At 35.8% G+C, this 26,788-nt stretch overlaps 2 protein-coding genes across 2 annotated transcripts in view; both read left to right on the top strand.

Moving 5' to 3' along the window:
- The window catches only part of LOC127849774 (putative uncharacterized protein DDB_G0282499), a 465,276-nt gene that overhangs the window by 31,224 nt on the left and 407,264 nt on the right, over window positions 1–26,788 (top strand). The window lies entirely within an intron of this gene.
- Window positions 527–7,448, top strand: LOC127851938 (adhesion G-protein coupled receptor D1-like). The gene is made up of 11 exons (XM_052385931.1): window positions 527–573; window positions 820–940; window positions 1,491–1,594; window positions 1,730–1,832; window positions 2,062–2,663; window positions 3,065–3,131; window positions 3,534–3,622; window positions 3,908–4,034; window positions 4,229–4,270; window positions 4,581–4,676; window positions 5,711–7,448. The coding sequence occupies exons 5-11, from the start codon at window positions 2,623–2,625 to the stop codon at window positions 5,852–5,854; spliced, it is 606 nt and encodes a 201-aa protein (XP_052241891.1). The 5' UTR covers window positions 527–573; window positions 820–940; window positions 1,491–1,594; window positions 1,730–1,832; window positions 2,062–2,622; the 3' UTR covers window positions 5,855–7,448.

Below are 26,788 nucleotides of genomic sequence, written 5' to 3'. Positions count from 1 at the left end.
ATAAATGCATTTTAGTCTGTATTCATCAACTGTTAAGACAAACAGTTGTTACGTGTATGAATAATGCAACTTGATACTGATTGTGCAACACAATGACGATGACGTTGTAATTGACTTAAAATATAACGTACTGTAATGAGTATCTAGTGGAATTATATTGATGATCTTCTGGTGTGTAAGCTAAGTCACTGAAATAAAATCATTATTCATAATGAACTTCATTCCTATTATTTTTAATGACTGAGTCATAATATTCTTTAATTTTAGGAAATGGGAAAAGACTGTGAACGCGCCAGTGATTTCGTTCGCCTATTTACCAAATATAACTGCTGTTACACCTGGTCCAGTTGAAATATCATTCGAAATATATAATGTAAGTATAACTATTACTAGTATAGCTCTTTCTCATAGTAAACCGGCGTTTACTGAGTTTGCATTTCTGATATACGAGAAGTAAACACACATAAGACATAGTCATATTGTATTCGCAGTATGTTTATATCTGTGTCTTTTTGTCTTTTTTCAGCAAAGCTTGTCAGACCCTGTTTGTGCTTATCTTCAATTCAATGAAAGGTTCCTAATTATTGTATTGTAATTATGATTTATCCAAGGCATCAACATGGCTTATGTTTTATGTTCACTTAATTACTATCGTTAAATCAAACGGAAGTTCGTGAAATCACATCGTCATTCAACGTCATATGTTGTTGAACAATTACAATTATAATCGTTTTACTTTATCCTCTTTTGTGTATGCATTATTATTCAACATCATAATTTTAAAATAAAAACAATATTTTGGTGTATTTTTTACAACAGCGGTGGTCCTAATATCTGGTCTACCGAAGGCTGCTCGCTGACCTCCTTTGACAGGAACACTGGCATTGTGACATGCACGTGTAGCCACCTGACTAACTTCGCCGTGCTGATGAGTCCAGCGGTAATGAAAACTGAGAAACAGATTCACATTAACCCTTATACGTATATTAATAGCAAAAGCATATTTGCACAATCGTCCATAAATAACATAATGTGAAACGACATATTGATTGAACTTCTCCTAAAAAGGATGCTCACTTTACACTAAATTCTATGTTTATAGCTGAGTATTTTTTTCTAATAATGCACACCTTTCTTAGGGATTGAAGTAGATATATGAACAAGTGTTATCATTGATATATCATACAAGTGTTAATATCGTAATGAGAGTTGAGAAACTGTTATAGTACATATACATTGCACTGCTGACAGTGTTGTTGAACAAGAGTGATAATATGTCGAAACATATACAAAGAGTGATACAAAAATACTGAATTAAGAAATAATGACTTCAAGAAAACTTTTCCAGTCAACAGTGTAGGTATTGCAATTGTGTTTATATTCATTTGGTCATGATGTTGTGTCTGTGGTTTCAATACTTTGTTATACATATTGCACAGCATATTTCTTTAGAAATATTTTACAGCAATACATTGTGCATTCTTCTACAGGCACACGCTCACAGCACTGCTTTGGGGATGTTCTCTATCATAGGATGTTCTATTTCAATAGTCGGCCTTGCTCTTACCATCATCGTACATCTTGTGTTCTGGAGGTAAAATGATGTTACTTTTTTTTCTTTGTAGTGTTTTGTATAATGTTTAGTTGTTCATATGTCAATGAATCTATTTAGTAGCATTTACCTCGTACGTATCAAATCTTGTTTTAAAACGTTTCATATCTATTTGAGAACGCTCTCGTCAGACCGGACTATTGTGCTTATGAATGTATGCCCTATATTCTTAATGGGCTATATTGTGTTTCTGACCGGAATCGAGAAAACATCAAATTCGGTAAATTGATTTGTACATGAAATAAAACCTTGTTGACATAACAAATATTACCATAGTTTGCATATGCGTTTATTAGAAAACATTAAATGTAGCTAAAATTTTGAAATACTAATCATTCGTATTATGACATATGAACTGATCATTTTGTTTAACACAAATTTTCATGAACAAGTGGGTTATAAAGTCTTACAAGAGGTTTTACATAATATTGGTTACTATTGTCTTACAGACTGTATGCACAGTCATCGCTGTGGTCCTGCACTACACGTTTCTCGTCGTGTTTTTTCTGATGTTGACCGAGGGAGTCATGATCACCTACCTGGTGCTTAGCCCGTTCCGAAAACGGCGCATTGTTATGCCGTTAATCATGGCTGCATACGGTACAATGTTGAACGTATCACATGTCAGATAAACCGTTGTAAGATGATCACTCCATTCCAGAAACATGGAGTCGTGGTTCCTTTGTTATTTGATGAATATACTATCACATTACGATCAGTCATACGGTTTGAGTGTGGTCGGCGATACCATTTAGTTGTTTTTACACATTTATAAAATCTCAAATAACGATGTGATATGAACTATTTAAAAAATCATTTCTATGTTAAGAGATATCGTGTGTGTTTTCCGTCATGTTTTGTGAGTCTTCACTTATCTGAAATACAAGACTAGCGGATGGTAACAAACGTTTCTCTTCGGGAATGTGATTGAACATTCATGTTCATAGATTGTGTTTAATTACCATTCTAATTATATTTTAGCCATTCCACTTCTGATAGTTGGAATTTCGATGGGCGTCACACGGCTAAAAGGATACGGAAACGAGTCATTGTAAATATATGTGATATAAAATTAAACTTGAATGAATAGGAAACAAACTTATTACATTATATTTTACTTCATACTATATATGATGTAACCCGAACTGTTACATAGACCGGTAATCAAATACATATAAAACGTAGTGTTATGCATACGTTCTCAGTCTCCACACAACACAAAACAAGGAACTAAATTAAGCTAAAGTAAACGAAAGTGGTGGCCTGATGCTTTCGATGTAAACGAGTGAAATCAAACTCATTATTTTTCCACAGAAAAACTTAATAAGCAAAATGTTGTTTAAAGGATTTCATTTTATTATAAAATAATATAATGTTACGATCGAATCAGAGTGTTTATATTGCCACTTATACTTTGATACATTTTATACAAAATGTTTAATGAATTTGTAGTTGCTGGTTGACGGTCGATAGTGGTTTATTTTGGGCGTTTGCTGGACCAATCATTGTTGTCGTCGTTGTAAGTTGAAGCACGTGTATTTGTAACGTATACGTTGCATTATTTTACTGTATACACTTCATATTATGTAGAACCCATAGGTATGCTATGTTAGCGCTTTTAACATCTTTATATTAGCAAGCATCTTCTAACTGTGTTATGCAGGTGTCAGAAAAAATAATTGAAACATTCCCTGCGTAGTTAACACACGTCTGATAGCGTCTTTAAATAACTTGTGCTGAATAAATCAATTTGTTTAATTGATGGTAACAGCTGTATTCATAACATACGAGATATATATGGTTGCCACTTGATTAAACATGTTTATTGCAAGTTACATGTACAGGTTTATCAAATTTCATTACTTGTGAATTACTGGATTCACGATTGCCTAAGTAATGCACACAAAAAAATGTATTCCAGGGTAATATTGTAAATCTTGTGATTATCCTGAAGTTTGGAGTCTTTGGCATTTCTGCTATGGCAAAGAAATCGGATCTGGAAAAAATCAAGTATATTCGGTGTTCGTTTCCTTGTTCTAATACGTTAAATCTGTATTTCTAATTATTTTCATCTTCTTTAAATATCATAGTTTTATTTAAACAAAAGTAAATAAGTAATATATGTAGTATTTGAATGTGATATTGTGGCTCGTTTGGTTAAGTACCCTGAAACGATTGATGCACAGTCTTTTTGGTTGTGGTTTACTTAGTTACTCTGTTATAGACTGATGTACATTTGTGAAGCTTTTATTCAAGTTTATTTTTGTAAAAGGTTGACACACATATGTTTCCCAGGGCGGGCGCAAGGAGTGTTGGTGTGCTGACTCCCATGTTTGGTATCACGTGGCTTATCGGCGTATTTGCAGTCAATGACACCACATCGGTCTTCCAGTGGTTATTCGTCATACTGAACTCCCTACAGGTAACTGCTGCCTATGATGGGATCATAGCGTTACCTGCATGTGTCGTTTCTTTCTTTGTGTGAATTAAGATCAAAATAATTTTTTTTTCTGATTAAGTTTACAATGATCATGATTCAACGCATTTTGTTTTTGATTTAAACTTTAGTGTAACGTCAAGCCCGATACTATATTTATCTGCAATATTATTTTCCAGGGTCTAATGATATTTATTGTTAAGTGTCCACTGGACAAAAAGGTAAGTCTAATCGACATTTAATGCGTCAACTGTTACTTTAATACGTGTTCACAATTATGAAAATAATGGAATTGTAACTGGATTTTGTAAAAATAATTTATATTTTTCCATAATATAAATTCGTTGAACATGCTATAATTTACATATTAAATAAGTGTTAATATTTTCGATTGGTATTCTAACATCTAATGAAATCGCACGCCCAATAGCTCTCTTAAGTAGGAAATACCATTTCAATTGATTGCAAATATCTAGTTATTTCGCATACTAATTACATTTATTTCGCTTACTAAATTTCTGTTACCGCAAGGTTCAAAAAGCCTTCAATGAGAAACGCCGACGATTGTTTTATGTTGAAAGTAGCACTTCTGAAGAAAACACCAAAAACGAAAAATACAATTACAAGGTAGTTAAAAGAATAAATCAACCTCAAAAATTATTACATGTATGAGGAAAAACATTCATGTTACATACGCTTTTCCTAAATGTGGTTATGCGAACAATTCTTTAAACGTTAGATTAATCCTTCAATGTGTACAGGCTTTATGTTACACAAAACTATTTATTGAAACGTGTTGTTTTGTATGAATAAACGTCATTTTATATATGTGTATCATTGATAAATATGCCTCATTTGTCAAGTTTGTTTGTGGCCTGCAAATGGTTCAAAGCAAAAGAAAAGCTCGATGTTATTTATGCTCACAAAAACGACAACATGTTGTTCGCACATGCATTATATTATTTTGCGATTGTTAAACATCAATTCTGCAATAAATAGCAATTTCATCCATATATCTTTATTCACCGTATCATGTGTATGTAACGTTTCTGTTTGTTAACTTTTTAAGAACCCCTAATCACAATATGCTCATGGTAAGCATTTGTGATCCTCAATTGTCAGTTGCTCGTTGTAACTTGAGGACACTATTATTTTGTCAAATCAAATGAAATGTGGTCAGAACATTTATCCCAGTATCTTTGCTTGTTCGAAACTAGGTCACGTGGGGTTAAAAACAATGTCTTTATATAAAATTAAAGAAAAACAATTATTAACACTTGACATGTGACATTTATTTCCAAGCTTCAAGAAACTTGGTCAGAACACAATGATACATTGGCTATTTTTAAAACTGGATCACTTGTGGTCATTGCTAGTTGAATGGATCAAATTAAAGCCAAGGAATGTAAGAACTCTAGGTTTCAAATGAATTGCTCAATCTTTATGGAACATATTTCACGAGTATAGTTCGATCCAGTTTGCAACAGTATTGCGTGTGGTTAAACAATTGGTCACAGGGTAAAAGTATTCAAATTCATTTCCCAAACGTTATCAAACTTCGCGAGAACTTTAAAAGATTTTGTCCAAATTTACCAAGTTTGAAACTGGGTCATAAGGGCTCAAAATGTTGCGAGAGATAATATTGAGTATTTTATATTAAGATAACCTGGATGCAGATGCGAAGCAGATGGGCAAGACGTGGGAACAGCTCGAAAGAATCGCCCAGAGCCGAAACTTCTGGAGGAGACTTGTCGGCAGCCTATGTCTCAGACGGGACCACATGCGAAGTTGAGATGAGATACTAAGATACAATACCTGCATCATCTGTTTGAGTCAAAATACTCCGAGGCTTTACCAATCTTACAATATGTAGAGTTAGTTTATTTGTATCTTCGGTATAAAGTATTTATAATACAAGTTCATTTAACCGTTATAATTATTGTACTGGCCTTACAAGATTCCAATCATGATTTAACAATGATCTGAATGTAACAGCTGTATGATGCTATGTATCTTCTGCTTTTAAACGGTTTGGTTGATACTTGTCTGATTTCATTCTATCTTGCCTCAGACGGTTTGGTTGATACTTGTCTGATTTCATTCTATCTTGCCTCAGAGAGTTACGGTTCTTGTGCTCTGATCTGATTACAACAAGTGAGCAGTTAAAAGTAATTACATTGAAATGTATTCTCTTTTATAGCTTTTTTCTTTGAATAGTTATGGTGTAAATGTATGTGAATGATATCCTGTATAATGAGTATTTGTGTGTGCGTCCTTGTTTACGCCTTCTTTGTTTTGTTTGTTAAGTAAATGTGTGTTAAAAATAATGCATTATGTATTGATAGGTAGGATTATTCCTCTTAAATTAAATGTATTTCATCTATGTATGCTGGCGACTATTTGCTTTAGCTGTATAATCAGTATTTTGTGTGAGCTTTTGTTTTACTCCCTTTAGGTTTTGTTTGTAGAGTAAATTTACGTTAAAATTAATGCAATATGTATTGATAAGTTTGAGTACTCCTCTTAAATATTATTATTAAGGTTAATATGAATTTATATTATTATTACAGTTAATATGTATTTCCTGTTGTAAATTATTTATTGAAACTACTTATGTAATCATTATTTAAATAGTTGTGTAACCTCGCTTTCTCATAATTTCATGTGCTTGTTATAATCATGTATATATGTCTATTACTGTAGTTATTATATTGCCTGTACTCAAATGTGTCCACATGGGCCATTGGTCTTCTGGAAATGATGTAAATAAAATCTCTGAATCTTTTTTAATGTAAATTTTGATGTATACTTGAATCTGGTGTTGTAAATAATTTTTTGGCAAGTGTGAGGTTTGAATCGATTTATACCCATATAAGTGCTTTTGGATTGCAATGTTCCAAGGTTGTAACCCCAGTGTTCATCATGTCTGTGCATACCATATTACCCAGGGGCGGCTAACCCCAGTGTTCATCATGTCTGTGCATACCATATGTACCTGTGTCTGTTGTCTAGTTTGCTTGTTTAATGTCCAACTGTTTGACTATTTGTTCTTTTTCATAAATAAATAAACGCATTATATAATAATGGTTTTCATTCCTGCTGGTGCTGCTGCAGTGTCACCTTATGCTTATTATGTTAATGCTTATATTCAATACATATCGGTGTCATTCTAAAATGTGTTGTTGTATATAAACTTGCATGGCATTTGAAAAGTTGGTGTATTTAAATGAGACACAAGTAGTTATTGGAAAAGATTTCAATGTATAGTTTTATAATTAATAATACCACATTCTAATATTTCCACTTGTTCATGTCAACAAGCGCTAATATATACTATGAATTGACAATTGTATTGAAACCTGCTAGCTGATCATTTACATACATGTACATCCCTTTGTAACTTATATGAACAATAAGGAAACTGTAATTGCAAATATTAAGAAATTGGTGCTGTTGTATATAGAAGAATAAACAAGAAACCGTTGGAGACGGGTGATGCTCCCCAAAGTTGTTTTTGTCACAATATTGCACTATATATTCAGATAAAATGAAACGTCTTGAGGGGCATACTTTTGGACAAAATAATACGATGGATGGTTTAGCAACTTAAAAATGTCAAAGGGCCATAACTCTTTAAATAAATCATCTAACCAGAACCCACAAATAACATGCGCATCTCCTCAAGGTAGTTAAGCTTCCCATAAAGCTTCATTGAATTCTAGTCAGTAGATGGGGAGAAATAGCTCGGACAAGAATTGCACTATATGTACAGTTTATATAAAATTTCAAAGGGCCATAACTCTGTGAAAAATCATCCAACCATAACCGGCTGATAATATGCACATCTCTTGTTGGTAGTGAAGCTTCCCATAAAGTTGCATCGAATTCCCGTAATAAGTTGCTGAGAAATAGCTCGGACAAGAATTGCACTATATGTACAATGGAAAATTTCAAAGGGCCATAACTCAGTGAAAATCATCTGACGAGAACCGGCTGATAATATGAACCTCTTCTCTTGGTAGTGAAGCTTCCCATAAAGTTTCATTGAATTCCAGTCATTAGTTGCTGAGAAATAGCCCGGACAAGAATTGCACTTTATGTATAATGGAAAGTTTCACAGGGCCATAACTCTGTGAAAAATCATCTGATGAGAACCGGCTGATAATATGCACATCTCCTCTTGGTAGTGAAGCTTCCCATAAAGTTTCATTGAATTCCAGTCATTAGTTGCTGAGAAATAGCCCGGACAAGAATTGCACTATATGTACAGTAAATAGAAAATTTCAAAGGGCCATAACTCTGTGAAAAATCATCCGACCAGAACCCGCTGATAATATGCACCTCTCCTCTTGGTAGCGAAGCTTCCCAGAAAGTTTCATTGAATTCCAGTCATTAGTTTCTGAGAAATAGCCCGGACAAAAATTGTGCACGGACGGTCACACGGACACACAGACACACGGACGGACAGACAAAGCGGCGACTATATGCTCCCCCCAAAATAAATTTTTGGGGAGCATAAAAATATTATATGGATTGTCTTACATAAATGCACAATTCAGTATTGGTCTAATATGTTTACTGTGAATATGTTAAGTTTAAAAAACCCAAACAATGTTATACAAATTTCAACGACTTAATGAACCTTACTACACAAAGATTATTATTATTCCTTGAAATGGTAAATGTAAGAAATTATAATGCATAAAACTAAAGAGTTACTTTGCATTAATTACGCAAAATCTTTAGTTACAGTGTTTAAATTAAACCACGGGTTTGTTTAAAAGCCAAGCCTTCAAGCGACACAAAAATACTGATAGTAAAATGTAGTGATGTGAAGATGGTAATTACTACTCATTTTAAAATATCAGATATAGAAGTTTACCATCGTTTTTATCGAGCAACTTTCAGATAGCAGTCATACATGTATGTGGGTTCATAACGACGCGAGTGTTGTTCAGACTGTAACATTGTCATTAATTTTAAAATAACTTAATATACATTTTCAGCATCAAAAGACGAGGAGTCGTAGCTACCACCAACCACATACCTTAAATGTCAACGTTGCACTTAGAGGTAAAAGATATAATGTTTGGCATATATTGAAATGTGAATTTGGCATTTGATAGGAACTTTAAAATTTAAACTTACCACAATGGTCACTCTTAGAGGTCAAATGACGAATTTTGCCACAAAACATATTTTCCGTGAGGGGAATGTGTGTCGTCTGTAACAACTAGTTCATTAGCCAAGGTACTAATAAGAAGTTAAAGTTCTGGTCTACACTTAAACTTACCGGTCAAAATGCAATTTTGGCAAATACAATTTGTATTGACGGATACATCATAATTCATCATGTATTTCGCCCCATTGGTGCAAAAGGTACCAAGTGACATGTTCATAGTTTTGAGAAAATCGCGTTTAAAGATTTGAAAGTCTATATCAAATTAACTATTAACAACTCAGGATTGTAATTGTGCATATGTTAAGATATAAATACAACCTTCATGCTTGCAAAAATTGATCATGTTCCAGTTATCAATAAACGATAATTGATAAATTATGTCATATGGTTCCTTTTTGCATAATTCAATATTAAGGTAAACAACATGCAAACAAGTACCATATGCACATTTGGTTCCTTTTTGCACGAACTATTTGTGTTTTGTATTCTAAAAAGGCACAATAAGGTACCAACTATGACATATGGTACCTTTTTTCACCACACAAAACTGGAAAGTGAAAAATGATGATTATACTTTGTAGTGTTGTGTGTAAATGAATAGTTGAATGTAACCTGTGGTGTTTTGTACGACTAGGAGTTTTGGTAATGAACGCTTTCTGAGTAGCATGGTCTTGTTGTCTTTAAACCCGTAATTGGCCATTTATAACGTGCTTGTACGAGCTACAACACTAAACTGGCGACGAGGATGGCCAACCTTCCTCCATTTCCTTCGTTCAACATCCATGACAGCGGCGACACATCAAATTCTTCGTCAAATTCAGCCGGCGTACGGTGGCGTAAGTGGACGGAAAAATTAGACAATTTAATCTGTGCACTGGACATTGATATTGACAAGCGCAAAAAGGCTCTCCTTCTGCATTACTGTGGCGAAGAGTGTTTCGACATATATGACTCGTTCACTGATGAACAAAAAGGGGTAGGTTCTACTAAAACTGTACAGAATGAAAACGGTGATAACATAGAAACCCCTGACGAATATGGAAAATTGTGTTCCTCATTCAAAAACTATTTCACTCCGAAACAGAATCTTACCTACGAAATCTATAAGTTTAGGCAGTCGAAACAAGAATCTGGTGAGTCGATCGACACCTTTTACACAAGGCTAAGAACCCTTGCAGCGACATGTGAATTTCACAACAAGGACACTGAGATCCTTAACCAAGTTATACAAGGATGCACGTCTACACGCATCAGACGTCGAGCTCTGCGAGATAACTTTACTCTTGACAGACTTATTGAAGAGGCTCGCGCATTGGAGGTTTCCGAGGTTAGAGCGTCTGACATGGAGGGACGGCAAGCAGCTAACGCTAACGCTATCCACACTATCCCTGGTGGTTCGCGTGGTCGTGGTGTATCTTCGCGTGGTCGTGGTGTGTCTTCGCGTGGTCGTGGTGTGTCTTCGAGTGGTCGTAGTGTATCTTCACGAGGTCGTGGTTCCTACAACAACCCATCCCAGGCATCAAGAACTGGCACTGACTGTCGTAACTGTGGTGGCAAACATGTAGACCGGAAGTGTCCGGCGTTTGGGAAGAAGTGTCATCATTGTGGCAAATTAAATCATTTTCAAACAGTTTGCAGATCAAGATTACAACATGTGAACTATACAGAAGCCAGTACTTCAGAAGCTACACAAAATAGTTATAGTGATGAATCTGTATTTAACCTTTGTTGTACAAATTCTAGCATACCCTCTGTGTTAATATTTTTAACAGTGATGTTAAATTTTTGATTGATACTGGTTCTAGTGTAAATATAATGAATGAAAATATTTACAATAACATGAGCAGCAAACCTTCTCTTCAACAGCCTGTACCATTGATTTTTGCATACGGTGCATCTCAACCTTAAGATGTTAAGGGTTATTTTAGAACAACCATCAATTATAAGGGTAAAACAGTTACTGCTGACATGTATGTTGTAGGTAACACTGACTCTAGGCAGTCCAGCTGTCTCCTTGGGGCCAAAACTGCTCAAGCTCTGGATATTGTTCAGTTTGCATTTTCTTCGTTTGCAGTTTCAAGTTCTATTCCAGATCAGTACCCTTCTCTGTTTGATGGCAAGATGGGCAAGATAGAGGGCATCTCTGTGAAACTGCACATTGATCATGATGTTCCCCCAGTGACACAGCGTCATAGGCGAATTCCATTTCCATACGCAAAGATGTTGAGGCTGAACTCAAGCGTCTTGAAGACCTTGATGTTATTGAGCCTATTTCAGGTCCCACACCCTGGGTAAGCCCCGTTGTAGTTGTCCCCAAAAAGTCAAAAGGTGTTCGTGTTTGCATTGACATGCGTGAGGCTAACAAGGCTATCTCTAGGGAGAAACACCCTATGCCAACTGTGGAAGAACTTATGTCAGATTTGAATAGTTCTACAGTATTCAGCAAACTTGATCTGTCCAACGCATATCACCAACTTGAACTTGATGAGTCCAGCAGGTATATCACTACTTTTGTCACTCATGTTGGTTTACGGCGCTACAAACGTCTATTGTTTGGTGTGAATGCTGCATCTGAAATTTTCCAGAAGACGGTTGCAGACCTCCTTGCTGACATCCCTGGTGCAAAGAACTTGGCAGACGACATCATTATTCATGGTAAATCTCAGTCAGATCATGATCGAGCACTTAGCCTTACATTGGAGCGACTGAACAGATGTGGTGCCAAACTCAACAGAGATAAATGTGTCTTTTCTGTAAACAAAATCTCTTTCTTTGGCCATGTTTTCAGCGATACAGGTGTTTCGGCTGATCCAGAAAAAATTAAGGCTATTGTAGGTCACTCAGCTCCTCAAAACCCAGCTGAAGTAAGATCTTTCCTTGGCATGACGCAGTATGTTTCTTGATACATACCTCACTATGCAACCATGACTGAGCCACTCAGACGTCTCACTAGGCAAGATGTTCCTTGGGATTGGTCAAGTGATGCCCAAAATGCTTTTGATAGTTTGCGATCTGCTCTGTCTAGTACTAAGGTGATGGCTTACTTTGACCAGAACAAGTCAACTGAGGTTCTTGTTGATGCATCCCCTGTTGGAGTCGGAGCGATTCTCACTCAGGAAGGTAGAGTTATATGTTACGGAAGCCGTGCACTCACAGACGTGGAACAGCGATATTCACAAACAGATCGTGAGATGTTAGCTGTTGTTTATGGTGTTGAGCACTTCCATCTGTATCTCTTTGCTTCTGAATTCAAGGTGATCACAGATCACAAACCCCTTCTAGGTCTTGTGAACAGTCGTAAACCTGCTTCTGCGCGCATTGAGAGATGGCGTCTTCGGTTGATGCCGTATCAGTTCACACTCGAGTATCGTCCAGGTAAAGATGACCTGAATCCTGCTGACTATATGAGCAGGCACCCATTCACGAAGCCAAAACGTGATAATGCAGCTGAGGCTCATGTTGCTTTCATTGTCCAGAAGGCAGTACCGAAAGCTATGTCCTTACAGGAGATTCAAACCGCAACCAGAGAGGATGCTACACTGCAGAAAGTTATGACAGCCATTCAGTCCGGCAACTGGTCTCACTCCGATTGTACGTCCTTTGTCAGGTTTCGAGATGAGTTTTCGATAGTAGATGGTGTTATTTTGCGTGACCACCGCATTGTTGTTCCCACTTCCTTGCAGCAGCATGTTGTCGAAATTGCTCACCATACCCACCAAGGCATGGTTAAGACAAAGCAACTAGTTAGGGAGAAGGTGTGGTTCCCCGGCATTGATAAGATGGTTGAGGATGCGGTTAGATCTTGTATCCCATGTCAGGCTTCATATCCCGGTCCAAACAAACGAGAACCTATCTGTCCTACAAAGCTTCCTTCTAAGCCATGGGAAGAAGTTGCTGTTGACTTTGCAGGTCCTTTCCCATCTGGCCAATACTTGCTTGTTGTAATGGATGAACACAGCCGGTTCCCAGAAGTGGAGATTGTTTATTCGACAGCTGCCAGAGTTGTTGTACCTAGATTGAAGTCTATCTTTGCTCGACAAGGATTTCCCTCTGTCCTGAAGTCAGACAATGGTCCTCCATTTCAGGGACAGGAATTTGCAGAGTTTGCTTCTACCTGTGGGTTCAAACACCGAAGAATTACTCCTCTTTGGCCTGAGGCCAACGGAACTGTAGAAAGGTTTATGGCCACACTTAACAAGTTTGTTAGGGCTGCAGTTGCTGCGAACCGTGATTGGAGAGATGAACTTCATGATTTTCTCATGCACTATAGAGCAACTCCCCATGCATCCACTCAGATATCCCCCTTTGAAGCCCTTGTTGGGAGAAAGATGAGTATGGGACTACCTGAAATCTCAAAGCCTGTCTATCTTGTTTCTGTCTCTACTCGTTTGGCGATAAATGATGCAAACAGTAAGCAAAAGATGAAACAGTATGCAGACAGCAGACGTCACACAAGTCCGTGTACATTGATAGCAGGTGAACAGGTGCTGGTCAAACAGCGTAAGGTTGACAAACTTACACCTCCATATAACCCTGATCCGTACACAGTCAAAGAGAGACGTGGAAGCATGGTTATCGCTGATAGGAATGGTCATACCATTACTCGCAATTCCTCACATTTCAGACCTGTTAATGCTAGTATTCCTGATCCTGATCCTGATCCTGAGGGTGAACCTGAAAGCATTGTTGAATGTCCAGTCCCTCAGTTACCTGACCTTGGTTTGAGTCAATCTGATTTGTCTCCTACAATGACTCCTGTTCCCTTGCGCAGAAATCCACCTAGAGCAGCGGGAATGCCTAAGAGACTCTGTGATTTTGAACTGACATAGGTTAGCAGTGTCTGTTTTATTCAAGATCATGGTATTTGAAAAATCATTGGAAGTTTTGATATAAGTTTAATTTTTGTTTAAATTGTTAACATTGTTAAATGATTGTTTTATCAATGTAAAATAATAATCATTTTACGCCATGATCATTTATAGGCAATGACAAGCTATTAAACTTAAGACATTAGGATTAAGTTAATAACATTATATTGTTGTATAATAATTAAACAAAGTATCAAAAGGATTTCCCATTAAGCATATGGCTGCTAATGTTTATTGTCTAGTCAAGTAATCTTTGATTATATGCCTGAACCATGAGTGTATGTTGAATGTGAGTTGTTTATTATTACCATTATGACTTACCTCCCATATAAATACTTATGCTTTGAACAATTGTGTGAAACTTTAGATTTCCTTGATATGTTTAAGTAAAGAAACTTTTATCAGAGTTATTATGAGAGTGGAGATTTGATTAATCTATAAGGACTGTGAAGTTTTGTGTTTTATTTACATGGACATTGAAACAAATTACTTTGATTACTTATTCTTTTAAAATGTTGCTCAGTAATTTGTTTAATTTAACTTTATGCAGTTTTTCTTTAAAGGTGGGGAGGAATGTAGTGTTGTGTGTAAATGAATAGTTGAATGTAACCTGTGGTGTTTTGTACGACTAGGAGTTTTGGTAATGAACGCTTTCTGAGTAGCATGGTCTTGTTGTCTTTAAACCCGTAATTGGCCATTTATAACGTGCTTGTACGAGCTACAACACTAAATACTTTATTAACAACAGTTAAGTTTAAACGTTTACAAAGATGTGACACATCTGTTAAGGTAAACCGAGTATTGTTAAGGTTAAAAACAATAGTATTCTTGAAAAATTATCTTGCAAATGTCAGTTTTTGACAAAAGTGCAGAGAACCCATAATATCTACATTGTCAACATTTTTTACTCAATATCAGTGTCTAAATCATCCGACTCCATTAGGTACAAAATCCTTTTTCGTGCTGATCGTCGGTAAGGACTCATAATAAGAATGAAACTCCTCAGGAAGATTCCTTTTGAGCATAAATTAACAAGGTCATTTTTCTTTTGAAGCAACATTGGCAGTTTTGTGTCGTAACAACGCTTTAAATCTGACTAACAAGTTGACCAAGTGTTCTGAACGCCTTTCTGTTGTCTTGTTGTTTTCTTTACTTGAAATTCCTGAAATTGGTTGTTGTAACCGATCAAAGCTGTAGTCCCTTCGCACTTGTATCCACTTTACCTTAACCCAGTTAAAGTGATATTATGGGCATCTAACAGTTTATAGTTGTCTATCGCAACCGTTGTTTATGTTTGGCGTGTTCACTTCATGTACATTTATATTTGTTAATGCAGCATCAACATACTAAACAATATCCCGGAAAGAGAAAAATAATGCATTTGAATATCAACCGTACTTTGGTTTGACAACTGATCATGTATGTTCGATGTGAACCTAAATTTAGTATTAGTGCCATTTCGTTCATGCGACACAAAGGCACAATTTTGTTTTACGGATCATTTCGGCCTAGAGGACTGGGTGAGTCACGTAAGAATATCGAATATAAAATATATTTTTATAAACAACTAGTAGCAAGATGAGTTGCAGATAATTGGTCAATAACCACATATTAACTAACTCTTTTGATCTGTTAATTATTTTCAGCTCAAAAATGCCCATAAAATCACTTTTATTTTGTGTACAGGGACTGATGTTTTCAGGTTTGTACAATTTTTCTTCACAAAGTCTTTCAAGTCCATGACATGATTGTATTTCATTGGTATAGTTACATATGGCTATGATTTTCTTACTAGAGAAATTAAAGAACTCAATTCGGATGGAACATACACTGGCGTTACTTTTTTGGAACGTTCAATAGCTGAATGGACTGAATCGCATTCCATTAGGGAATGGCCTGAAAGTAGACATTTGTGGCTAAGGGCTTTCAGGTTTGGTACTTACCGCTACACCGGCTACCTTATTGTTTCTCTCAATTTTCTTGGCAAGTACACTTTGACTTATTCTCCTTATGTTATTTTTCTTTCGAATTTTCAATTTCTTGGTTTTCTTTTTCAATGAAGTTTCTCTTTTTTTGTCTTCAGCTTCTTTACATGGAATCCTGAATCAGTTTAATGTATCTCATATTTGTTAGGATTTTCACTATCAGCACTATCACCATTATCTAATACACTATCACTTTGATAAGTTTCCTTTTAACTGGTTGATTATTTTTTCTACCAAGATCAGCAAATGGAATATTTTCAGGAACTGTAGTGTCGGAATAATTGTCTTTTGTTTGCGTTGCTATCATAGGTCCAAACAGTTCCTCTTGTGTTAAATGTATGATAAACTTCATCGGACCAAACCTCGTGTTTTTTCTGTGAAGCAAATACCACCATATAGTGAATATATTGATTATTATTTCTAAATAAAATTAAAACTTATTTCCGTAAAAACTGTGAAATTACAAGCTACCTTTTGAAACGTAAGTAAATATAAAGTATGTTCTTCTCCTGACTGCTCCAAGATATAAATTACAACTATCCATGATTATTTTATAATAACAAAATCAACTCTTTCAAAAAGGGTGCATGCATTATATTAATGAATAAGTTTTCATTGTTTTAATAACTTATAACTAGTAAATGAATTTAATTTTGCAATAAAATATACTTACAGTTTTATTACTTTCCATCGCCTCCTATAAATAACATGTACAAAGTCATATGTATATAATCTAAGTATGTCTGCTCTCTTCACACTCATAATTATCATCTGCCAATTACAAGACATCTTAGGTTAACAGGATAGTTTGATAGTGTTATCAGAGTCTGGAAAGTGTATTCATTGTGGAAACGTATTAGGGCGAAAGAAACAATAAACGCAAACGAAAGGTTAAACTCAAATAAGATCCGGATTCGAAACCGATTTTACCAATCAAGGTTAGATCCGCGAATCCTCGTTTGACCAAAATGTCATTTGGTACCTTTTCTACCAATGGGGCGATTTGATAAATCATTTAACATCAATGTTCATCAAAATGAGTTTTACTTCCCGAGGAAAATATCCAGGGTAAAAGAAAACAGATTTTGTTTACTATGATGCGATCAAGCTTTTCTGTTTTGCCAATGTACACTCAATAGCACTTCTAAAGCTTTAACCTTAACAAGAGGGCCATGATGACCCTGTATCGCTCACCTGACTAACCAAATACAATTCCAACCCAGATTTCATCAAGATAAACATTCTGACCAAATTTCATAAAGATTGGATGAAAACTGAGACCTCTATAGTCTACACACGGTTTTTCTATTATTTGACCTAGTGACCTAGTTTTGGACCCCAAGTGACCAAAATACAATCCCAATCCAGATTTCATCAAGATAAACATTCTGATCAAATTTTATAAAGATTGGATGAAAACTGTGACCTCTTTTGTCTACACAAGGTTTTTCTATTATTTGACCTAGTGACCTAGTATTTGACCCCAGATGACCCAAATACAATCCCAACCCAGATTTCATCAAGATAAACATTCTGACCAAATTTCATAAAGATTGGATGAAAACTGTGACCTTTTCTGTCTACACAAACAAATTGTTGATGGTTTTTCTATTATTTGACCTAGTGACCTAGTTTTTGACCTCAGATGACCCAAATACAATCCCAGCCCAGATTTCATCAAGATAAACATTCTGACGAAAGTTCATAAAGATTGAATGAAAACTGCGACCTCTATTGTCTACACAAGGTTTTTCTATTATTTGACCTAGTTTTTGACCTAGTGACCTAGTTTTTGACCCTAGTTGTCCCAAATACAATCCCAACCCAGATTTCATCAAGATAAACATTCTGACCAAATTTCATTAAGATTGGATAAAAACTGTGACATCTACTGTCTACACAAGGTTTTTCTATTATTTGACCTAGTTTTTGACCTAGTGACCTAGTTTTTGACCCAAGATGACCCAAATACAATCCCGACCCAGATTTCACCAAGATACACATTCTGACCAAATTTCATTAAGATTGGATAAAAACTGTGACATCTACTGTCTACACAAGGTTTTTCTATTATTTGACCTAGTTTTTGACCTAGTGACCTAGTTTTTGACACCAGATGACCCAAATACAACCCCAACCCAGATTTTATCAATATAAACATTCTGACTAAATTTCATACAGATTGGATGAAAACTGTGACCTCTACTGTCTACACAAACAAATTGTTGACGGACACACGCACGCACACACGCACGCACACACGCACATACGGACGCCGGACTTCACACGGTCACATAAGCTCACCATGTCACTTCGTGACGGGTGAGCTAAAAATGTAATTTCACAACACGGCTCATCGAGAACAATGTGATAGAGTTACATAATGGATCTTGTATTTGATTAAAAAAAACGTATTTGCGCAATATGACAATTGTAGATCACCAAAGTAGCCTGATAGTTGAAAACAAGCTCTTACCGCACACACAACACCTGTATAACAAACATATCACACATATTGACGTCTACTCTGTTAAATTACTCCATCTTGATATTAGAAAACATTATTGTGATAATTTATTCAATCCTATGTAGCCCACGGTGACCTAAATGGACCCTTATTTGATCGGCATAAATTTTCTGGATAAGGCTAATGTGTTAAACTGTAATGATCAGAGAAAAAATTAAACATAATTGATACTGAGTTACCAAGAAGGACAAACGGCAGCCGGACACTTGGCAACATGCGTTGTTTGCATTCACGGACAAACTGCACTTCTTAAATTTGTCGACCAGGACAATTGGCCTCCGATTAAATTTTACACCCGGAATATCCGCAAACAAAATTAATGGCTGCGAAAAAAATCAATTCGCTTAAAATATAATATAATACATGAAATCATTATTTCATATTAATGACTTGTAAGACGATGCACTTTTATCCTTAAAAAACCGGCATTTTAATTCTTCAATATCGCTGCTCAGATTCAATAACAGTGTTTTGCGTTTGAGTTTCATTAAGTGGAATGTTATTGACATTATATCGTATGTACTATGGCAAATGAAGAGTAGTCTTGCCTTACTTTACACATTTGCTTTGACAAGGCCTTTCTGAGAAATAAAACATTTTTCAGGATTGGAATTTTTTACCCCAAAGTACACTGATGTGGAAAAATTCAAATGAGAAGAACAAAATGCATATAAATTGTATATATCTGATTGAAATAAAATTGAGATATAATATAATAGATATTAAATTACGACTTTGTTTCAAATTGGAAAAAAATACCATTTCGCTTAAAGAAATGGCCCATTTAACAGACCCGTACATACCCCAGGAAAAGACCGGTTAGATAAATAACTTGTATGAAATGAGTGGAATATAAACAAGGGTTGTTTGTAAAACATGCATGCCCCCAATATGGGCTGTCAGTTGTAGTGGCAGCCATTGTGTGAATACGTTTTTTCACACTGTGACCTTGACCTTTGACCTAGTGACCTGAAAATCAATAGGGGTCATCTGCGAGTTATGATCAATGTACCTATGAAGTTTCATGATCCTAGGCGTAAGCTTTCTTGTGTTATCATCCGGAAACCATTTTACTGTGTCAAGTCACCGTGACTTTTGACCTAGTGACCTGAAAGTCAATAGGGGGTCATCTGCGAGTCATGATCAATGTACCTAAGAAGTTGCATGATCCTAGGCATAAGCGTTCTTGAGTTATCATCCGGAAACCATTTTACTATTTCGGGTCACCGTGACCTTGACCTTTGACATAGTGACCTGAAAATCAATAGGGGTCATCTGCGAGTCTTGATCAATGTACCTATGAAGTTTCTTGTTCCTAGGCATAAGCGTTATTGGGTTATCATCCTGAAACCATTTTACAATTCCGGGTCACCGTGACCTTGACCTTTGACCTAGTGACCTGAAAATCAATAGTGGTCATCTGCGAGTCATGATCATAGGCATACGCGTTCTAGAGTTATCATCCGGAAACCATTTTACTATTTCGGGTCACCGTGACATTTGATCTAGTGACCTGAAAATCAATAGGGGTCATCTGCGAGTCATGATCAATGTACCTATGAAGTTTTATGAAGTTTCATGATCCTAGGCATAAACGTTCTTGAGTTCTTGAGTTATGATCCGGAAACCATTTTTACTATTTCGGGTCACCGTGACCTTGACCTTTGACCTAGTGACCTGAAAATCAATAGGGGTCATCTGCGAGTTATGATCAATGTACCTATGAAGTTTCATGATCCTAGGCGTAAGCTTTCTTGTGTTATCATCCGGAAACCATTTTACTGTGTCAAGTCACCGTGACCTTTGACCTAGTGACCTGAAAGTCAATAGGGGGTTATCTGCGAGTCATGATCAATGTGCCTTAGAAGTTGCATGATCCTAGGCATAAGCGTTCTTGAGTTATCATCCGGAAACCATTTTACTATTTCGGGTCACCGTGACCTTGACCTTTGACATAGTGACCTGAAAATCAATAGGGGTCATCTGCGAGTCTTGATCAATGTACCTATGAAGTTTCTTGTTCCTAGGCATAAGCGTTATTGGCTTATCATCCGGAAACCATTTTACAATTCCGGGTCACCGTGACCTTGACCTTTGACCTAGTGACCTGAAAATCAATAGTGGTCATCTGCGAGTCATGATCATAGGCATACGCGTTCTAGAGTTATCATCCGGAAACCATTTTACTATTTCGGGTCCCCGTGACATTTGACCTAGTGACCTGAAAATCAATAGGGGTCATCTGCGAGTCATGATCAATGTACCTATGGAGTTTTATGAAGTTTCATGATCCTAGGCATAAACGTTCTTGAGTTCTTGAGTTATGATCCGGAAACCATTTTACTATTTCGGGTCACCGTGACCTTGACCTTTGACCTAGTGACCTGAAAATCACTAGGGGTCATCTGCGAGTCATGATCAATGTACCTATGCTGTTTCATGATCATAGGCCTAACGTTCTTGTGTTATCATCCGGAAACCATCTGGTGGACGGACGGACATACGGACGAACCGACATGAGCAAAACAATATACCCCCTCTTCTTCAAAGGGGGGAAGGGGGGCATAAAAAACAATTGTGCCACATAAACGTCGTCTCCTAACTCGATTAACCTATTTTAAATATCATGATCGATGCATATGCATGAGACGAAATCTGACAACATGTTAAGGTTTTCTCCCTTTAACAACAAACTATAGAATGAAAATAGTTTTAAGTGTTCGTATATGAGTGTGACGGGGATAGTGTCAATGAATTTGGGATTAACAACTTGTAGCCCATGCAAATCACATTTACACCATAGTGCTGTTAATCGCAATGACAAATATGACGTTTAATTACTGAACACATTTGTGTAAGAGGCAATACAATAAAATCAAAATAAATCGAAAACAATACTACAGTTTAAATGTATCGATGTTTTGAGACGTTCCTTTTTAAATTTCGATCTTCAGACCACTCAAGACCGATGGATAGCATAATTTGTGACAACAGAAACTTCCTTATCGTCAAGAGCATTTTTTTATCGCGACGGGGATTTTGGTAAATAATACTTTAGATAGCCGTCTATTAAAGTATGTATGCTTGATGATAAGATGTCGCGGCAATTTATATCCTTCTTCAGTAACGAGAAACTTAGATAAAACACCTACGTTTTGAACTTTGCGTGCAAGCAGTCACTTGAGATGTTTAAAAAGGGTGGATGGAGGAAGAAAATTAGGTTATATTTTCCGTGAAGATGCCTCCTATTAGTCGTTTAATCATGTACATGCTAACATCCTTTGTAAATATTCCAGAAATATCCGCGCGTTTTGCATTCGTTGCAATCACTATGTGACATGTTGCACTATCAAAGAGTACAAATGGGCCCCTTTTTATTCTAAAAGAGAGAACAATCGGTAAATAAAACAGTCTGTATAACAGCAAAAATCATCTTATCTGATAATTTATTAGTAATTAAGTAGCCTGTGTGCATATTTATGTACGTATTACCTTTTTAGTAAAAAGAAGCATTCTTATTCGTGTATTGTTAAATGTGGTAGAAATATCGATGTTATAATATTGTCTTATAGATTTGTGTGTACATTGCTGCAATACAAATGTGCTGCTTGATCCTCCAAATATGTAACATAAACACAAAATAAGAATGCATAATATTTCTGTTCCGAAAGTATTGAAATAAATTTTGCATTTTTCAATGTCGTGTTCATGTATTTTACTTCCCTTTACAAACAATACATGTACTAAAGAGGCCGGGCTTGAACGTTTATAAATATTTATTTTTTCATTTACGAAGATTGACAAGATCACATGGTTGTACGTCACAAAATGGTTTTCGAAATAGCCACAAACCGTACCGGTCCTCCTTGAAGAAGTCGTTTGTTTCGTCCCTCAATATAATCGGTGCATGATTTTGACGACCGAGACCGAAGTGACATATCCCAAAACGACATACACCGTATTTAATTGCAGCTTTCTTATCTCCGGCTGCGCACTGGGTACCATCTTGAACGAATTTAGAATATTAAAAGTACCTTTAATAGCTCTTGTACTTTCGCGTGCCTGGAACTAAAAAAGGTTCTTTGTGGTTTTGTTGTGTTTAAGCTGTCTCTAGTCTAGCGTTTTGGTGAGTTGAAGCCTAAAACTTAACTAAAAAGAAAGGGCGCGTAATTCAAAAATGTTAAAGATATTCTTTATTTATATGCTACGAAGCATTTTTGCGTACACAAATAGTATACATGTTCAGTTTATAACGCATAGAACAAGAAACAAATATTAAATATATTGAATTCAACTTTAATGCTGTTGATACAAATGTTTTCAAGTAATGTCACAAATATTGTATCGAAAATTACTTCATGGAGTTTTATGAGACATCTCAAAATTGTGCAAACTAAAATGTTTCCACTTAAATTTTCTTGCATAAATAAAACTATTTCTTCAAATGTCTAATATTTTAGAAATGCAATTAGTGGCAAAACTTTGCTTTAAACCATTTTTTATTTCATGCAACTGATACTTCCCAAAATACAGATTATGTGTTAATTGTGTACCGACCCCTACTCTATCTTGCACAAATACGTCTGCAAGTTTCAGGGAACGTGAAGGATTTTATCTTCCGGGTTGCAGCTATGTCCTCGTTTACAATACCCGTAGGTTTATCAAGGTCATAAATGGTCATTTTTATTTTATTTTCTTACGCAGCGAAATGGCAAGTATGAAGTAAAGATGCTGCACACTATTGAATAATCGAAAATGCCGCAAAAGAAAGCTGAAACACTAGAATATATGTTTTTAATATATTTATGTTTGAGTCATGAGTCATATTGTATTTGTCGGTTTATATGGACTGTCAAATGAAAATGACGCTCTGGCACTTAACACCTTGAGACATTCAAAGAGGATCAGATAAATTGAACATCTCATATATGTTCATGTATTCCTTAATCTTCAGTAGATAGGTTTCTACAGATTTGTAATAAATATTAATGGTACATCGTGAGATTATATAAATAGTACTTGTTTGTCTGTACCTATGGTTGCATAATAAACACCTATAATGATATCGTGAATATGCTTTATTAATTTAAATGCTCTGTCATTTGTTATTATTAAGGTCTGTGCGGTAGCATAAACACGCGCAATGACACAACTTGCTGACACATCCTACTTAGAAGTCAGCGGTTTCTGTTACAGATCAGACCATGACAACCTGATATTTATAGCTCCTGGTTTTTCCACCATGCAATGATTCAATCAATACTTCGTTGCCCGGCAGCCACTTGCAAGCTATAGCTAGGCGTTGTCTGTTAAGGCTGAACGTTGTGTTATTCTGATACAGCGTTTTGTTGCGTTTTGTTCGAGTTAAATCCAGTGTTAACTTATTTCTTTGAATAAATGTTAACTTCAATCTTTGATTCAATCAGTCTGAATAAGACATAGCTTTTATGATTTGATCGTGTTCAATTGATGACGATGATATGTTCAAATGAAAAATAATCTTAATTGCTGTATTATTTTTTGTATAGCATTTGGCATAAGCTGATAGTTATCGTTTTCTTTTTTATGTTTTGTTATGTCTTTGTTATTTTGTTCTAGTGTTTTTTTCTCAAGTAAATTGTTATCTTTTGTTTAAATGTTCATGTTGTCAGTGCATTTTGTTACATCAGTTGATGATTTTCTATTATTTTCTATAAACAGTCGGGGATCTTGCCCGATTGGGAAAGTTGGGGAATCCCATTTTGACTTGCCCGATCGGGAAATATTGATTGAAAAATTGCCCGATCAGGCAAGAAAACAACCATTTTGTATATACCTTGGCAAAACGTGTCCGGGCATCATACAACTCATCCAAGGAACAACTTAAATAACTGAATCCAATCTTAAAACAATTATCTTAAATTTGACCGTCACGTTTTTTTAAATGTCGTTGTTCGTCAGATATTCAAGCCCAAAGTTGAGCAATTTTAGCATCTATCAACATTTTACGCACTTGCCTGTTTTGAACACAAACTTGCCTGAAGGAGCAAGTCGTCGAAAATACATTATGCAATCACTTGCCCGTTTTGAATTTGAATTTCCCGAACGAGCAATAGAATGCGCTCCGTTTTCCATGAGGATTGGTGTATAGTGTTCAGGCATGACATAAAACATCCAAGAAACACATTGAACAAATGAATTCAATCTTAAAATAATTATCTTACATTTCACCGTTGCGATTTTCATAAAGCGCCGTTGTTTTTCAGATTTTCAAACTCAAATTCGAACAATTTAAGTATTTATTACCATTGTGTGCACTTTCCCGTTTTGGAATCAAACTTGCCCGAAGGAGCAAGCCATCTAGTATGCACTGTTTGACCAACTTACCCGTTTTGAAATCTACTTTCCTGAACGAGCAAGTTTGTAAGAATGTGGCAGAAATCATGGAATATCAAGTGAACATACAAGGTAAGATTTTCTGGTATTTATTATTCATATGTTATAAAATTATAGCTCAGGGTGTAGTTAACTTGTAGTTGGATGTGTCTTGTGTGCCATCATCCTTTGATATGATCATGGGGGGTGCCTTTCACCATCATACTCGACCTGAAATTCAGTGACACAGTACTGTTTATAAATTGTTGAATTTCAGATAATGTGACTCTTATAATGTACGTTATATAATGCTTTTATTTACTTATTCGGAATTTCTATTCTATAGCATAGAAAAACTTACGTGTACATTCATTTCTTTGAGAATGTCCTGTTCATCTGACGCTGCGCGGATTAGAATATATTTTATTCTATCTGTTAAGCTGGCAGGTGCTGATATCTTGTATTGGACAGGCTGAATGATCCAGGATGTCACCTGTTACAGTTGTAAGTTTGCCGTGCATCTTGGGCGACAACAAATACTCATATTTGCTGAGATGTGTTCTCCAAAGTTTAATTTAATTGTCAAATAATTGGTGGTTCTATCTGGCTCATTTGAAGCCTCCAAATGTTCAATAGCTACACCAGTCATCGCTGGAAAAGTGCTTTTTAAGCTGTTGAGTTTGTCAAGGTTTCTGAAAATTTTCAACCATGTATCGAACTTTGGAACTCCGCTTATCCAACTTTTGCTTTGTTTATTTACCACCTCCAGTTTGAAATCAAGATCCTCACCTTTTTGTCCAGTGCCAGAAAAGTCAAAAGCACAATTTGATTCTAAGAGCTCTCTAATTTCTTTAGGGTACAAAAAGTAGTCACATGATTCAGTAATTGAGATGTATTGGTATTTTGGATGTGGTCTTCCAAAAAAAGAACTGAAAATACCTCTTTGCAGCTCAAAATCAAATCATGACATTTTGTGCGCAACCCATTTCTATAATTCAATATTGCTTGGCAATACGTTAAAATCTGTTTATGAGTGGACAAATAATTTTGATTTAAACATCTTTTGCTCCAACTGATATATCCAACAGCTGATGGAACCGTATCATTTTGGATGCATTCTCTGACATACAGTACTTACAACTCCTGCAGTGTTCCGAAGTAACATATCTTTAACAATTGCCATGTCTTGTGGTTGTCCCTGCATAATTTTGCAGTTTGCAATGCACGTTCACTTTTGAAACCCATCAATTCAGCCAAATTCTTAAGAAGAGGTTCCCAGTTTAATTCAAAGAAACTCTTGACCATATTCATTTCGAAATGCCCTTTACCAATTAAAAGAACAACCCAGTCAAATTCGAATACTACTTGAACACTTTCACTTGCATGTTTCTGAACATTGTGTTCCTTAAATCGTTCATGCCCAATAACAGATTCGCGACACTTCACGCAGAAATAAGTCGCATAAAACAAAGACCCAATTCCGGCTATGTTCTTTGTCTTTTGTTGAATCTATATACCTTTCAACACCTTTTACTACTTTTACTGTGTTTTAATAGTGTAGCCGGTATTGTTTTATTGCTTAAGTTCCTTACAGCATTCTTATTTATATCACACATTTTAAGATCATTAATCCTTTAATTAATGCTGCATAATATTATCAATACCTCTTATGTTTTATCAATTTTATGTACATATATATGTTTTGTACAACGCCATTGAATATAATTATATAAATAGACGTTTCATCAAATTAGCAAGTTTCAAGTTACAACACCTGCTTCTACGCCTACTTTACGTAAGACAAGTTTAACACTATCGTACGA

The sequence above is a fragment of the Dreissena polymorpha genome, chromosome 11 (assembly GCF_020536995.1).
Source record: "Dreissena polymorpha isolate Duluth1 chromosome 11, UMN_Dpol_1.0, whole genome shotgun sequence".
NCBI classification, from domain to species: Eukaryota; Metazoa; Mollusca; class Bivalvia; order Myida; family Dreissenidae; genus Dreissena; species Dreissena polymorpha.
This window is presented reverse-complemented; position numbering and strand designations above follow the sequence as displayed.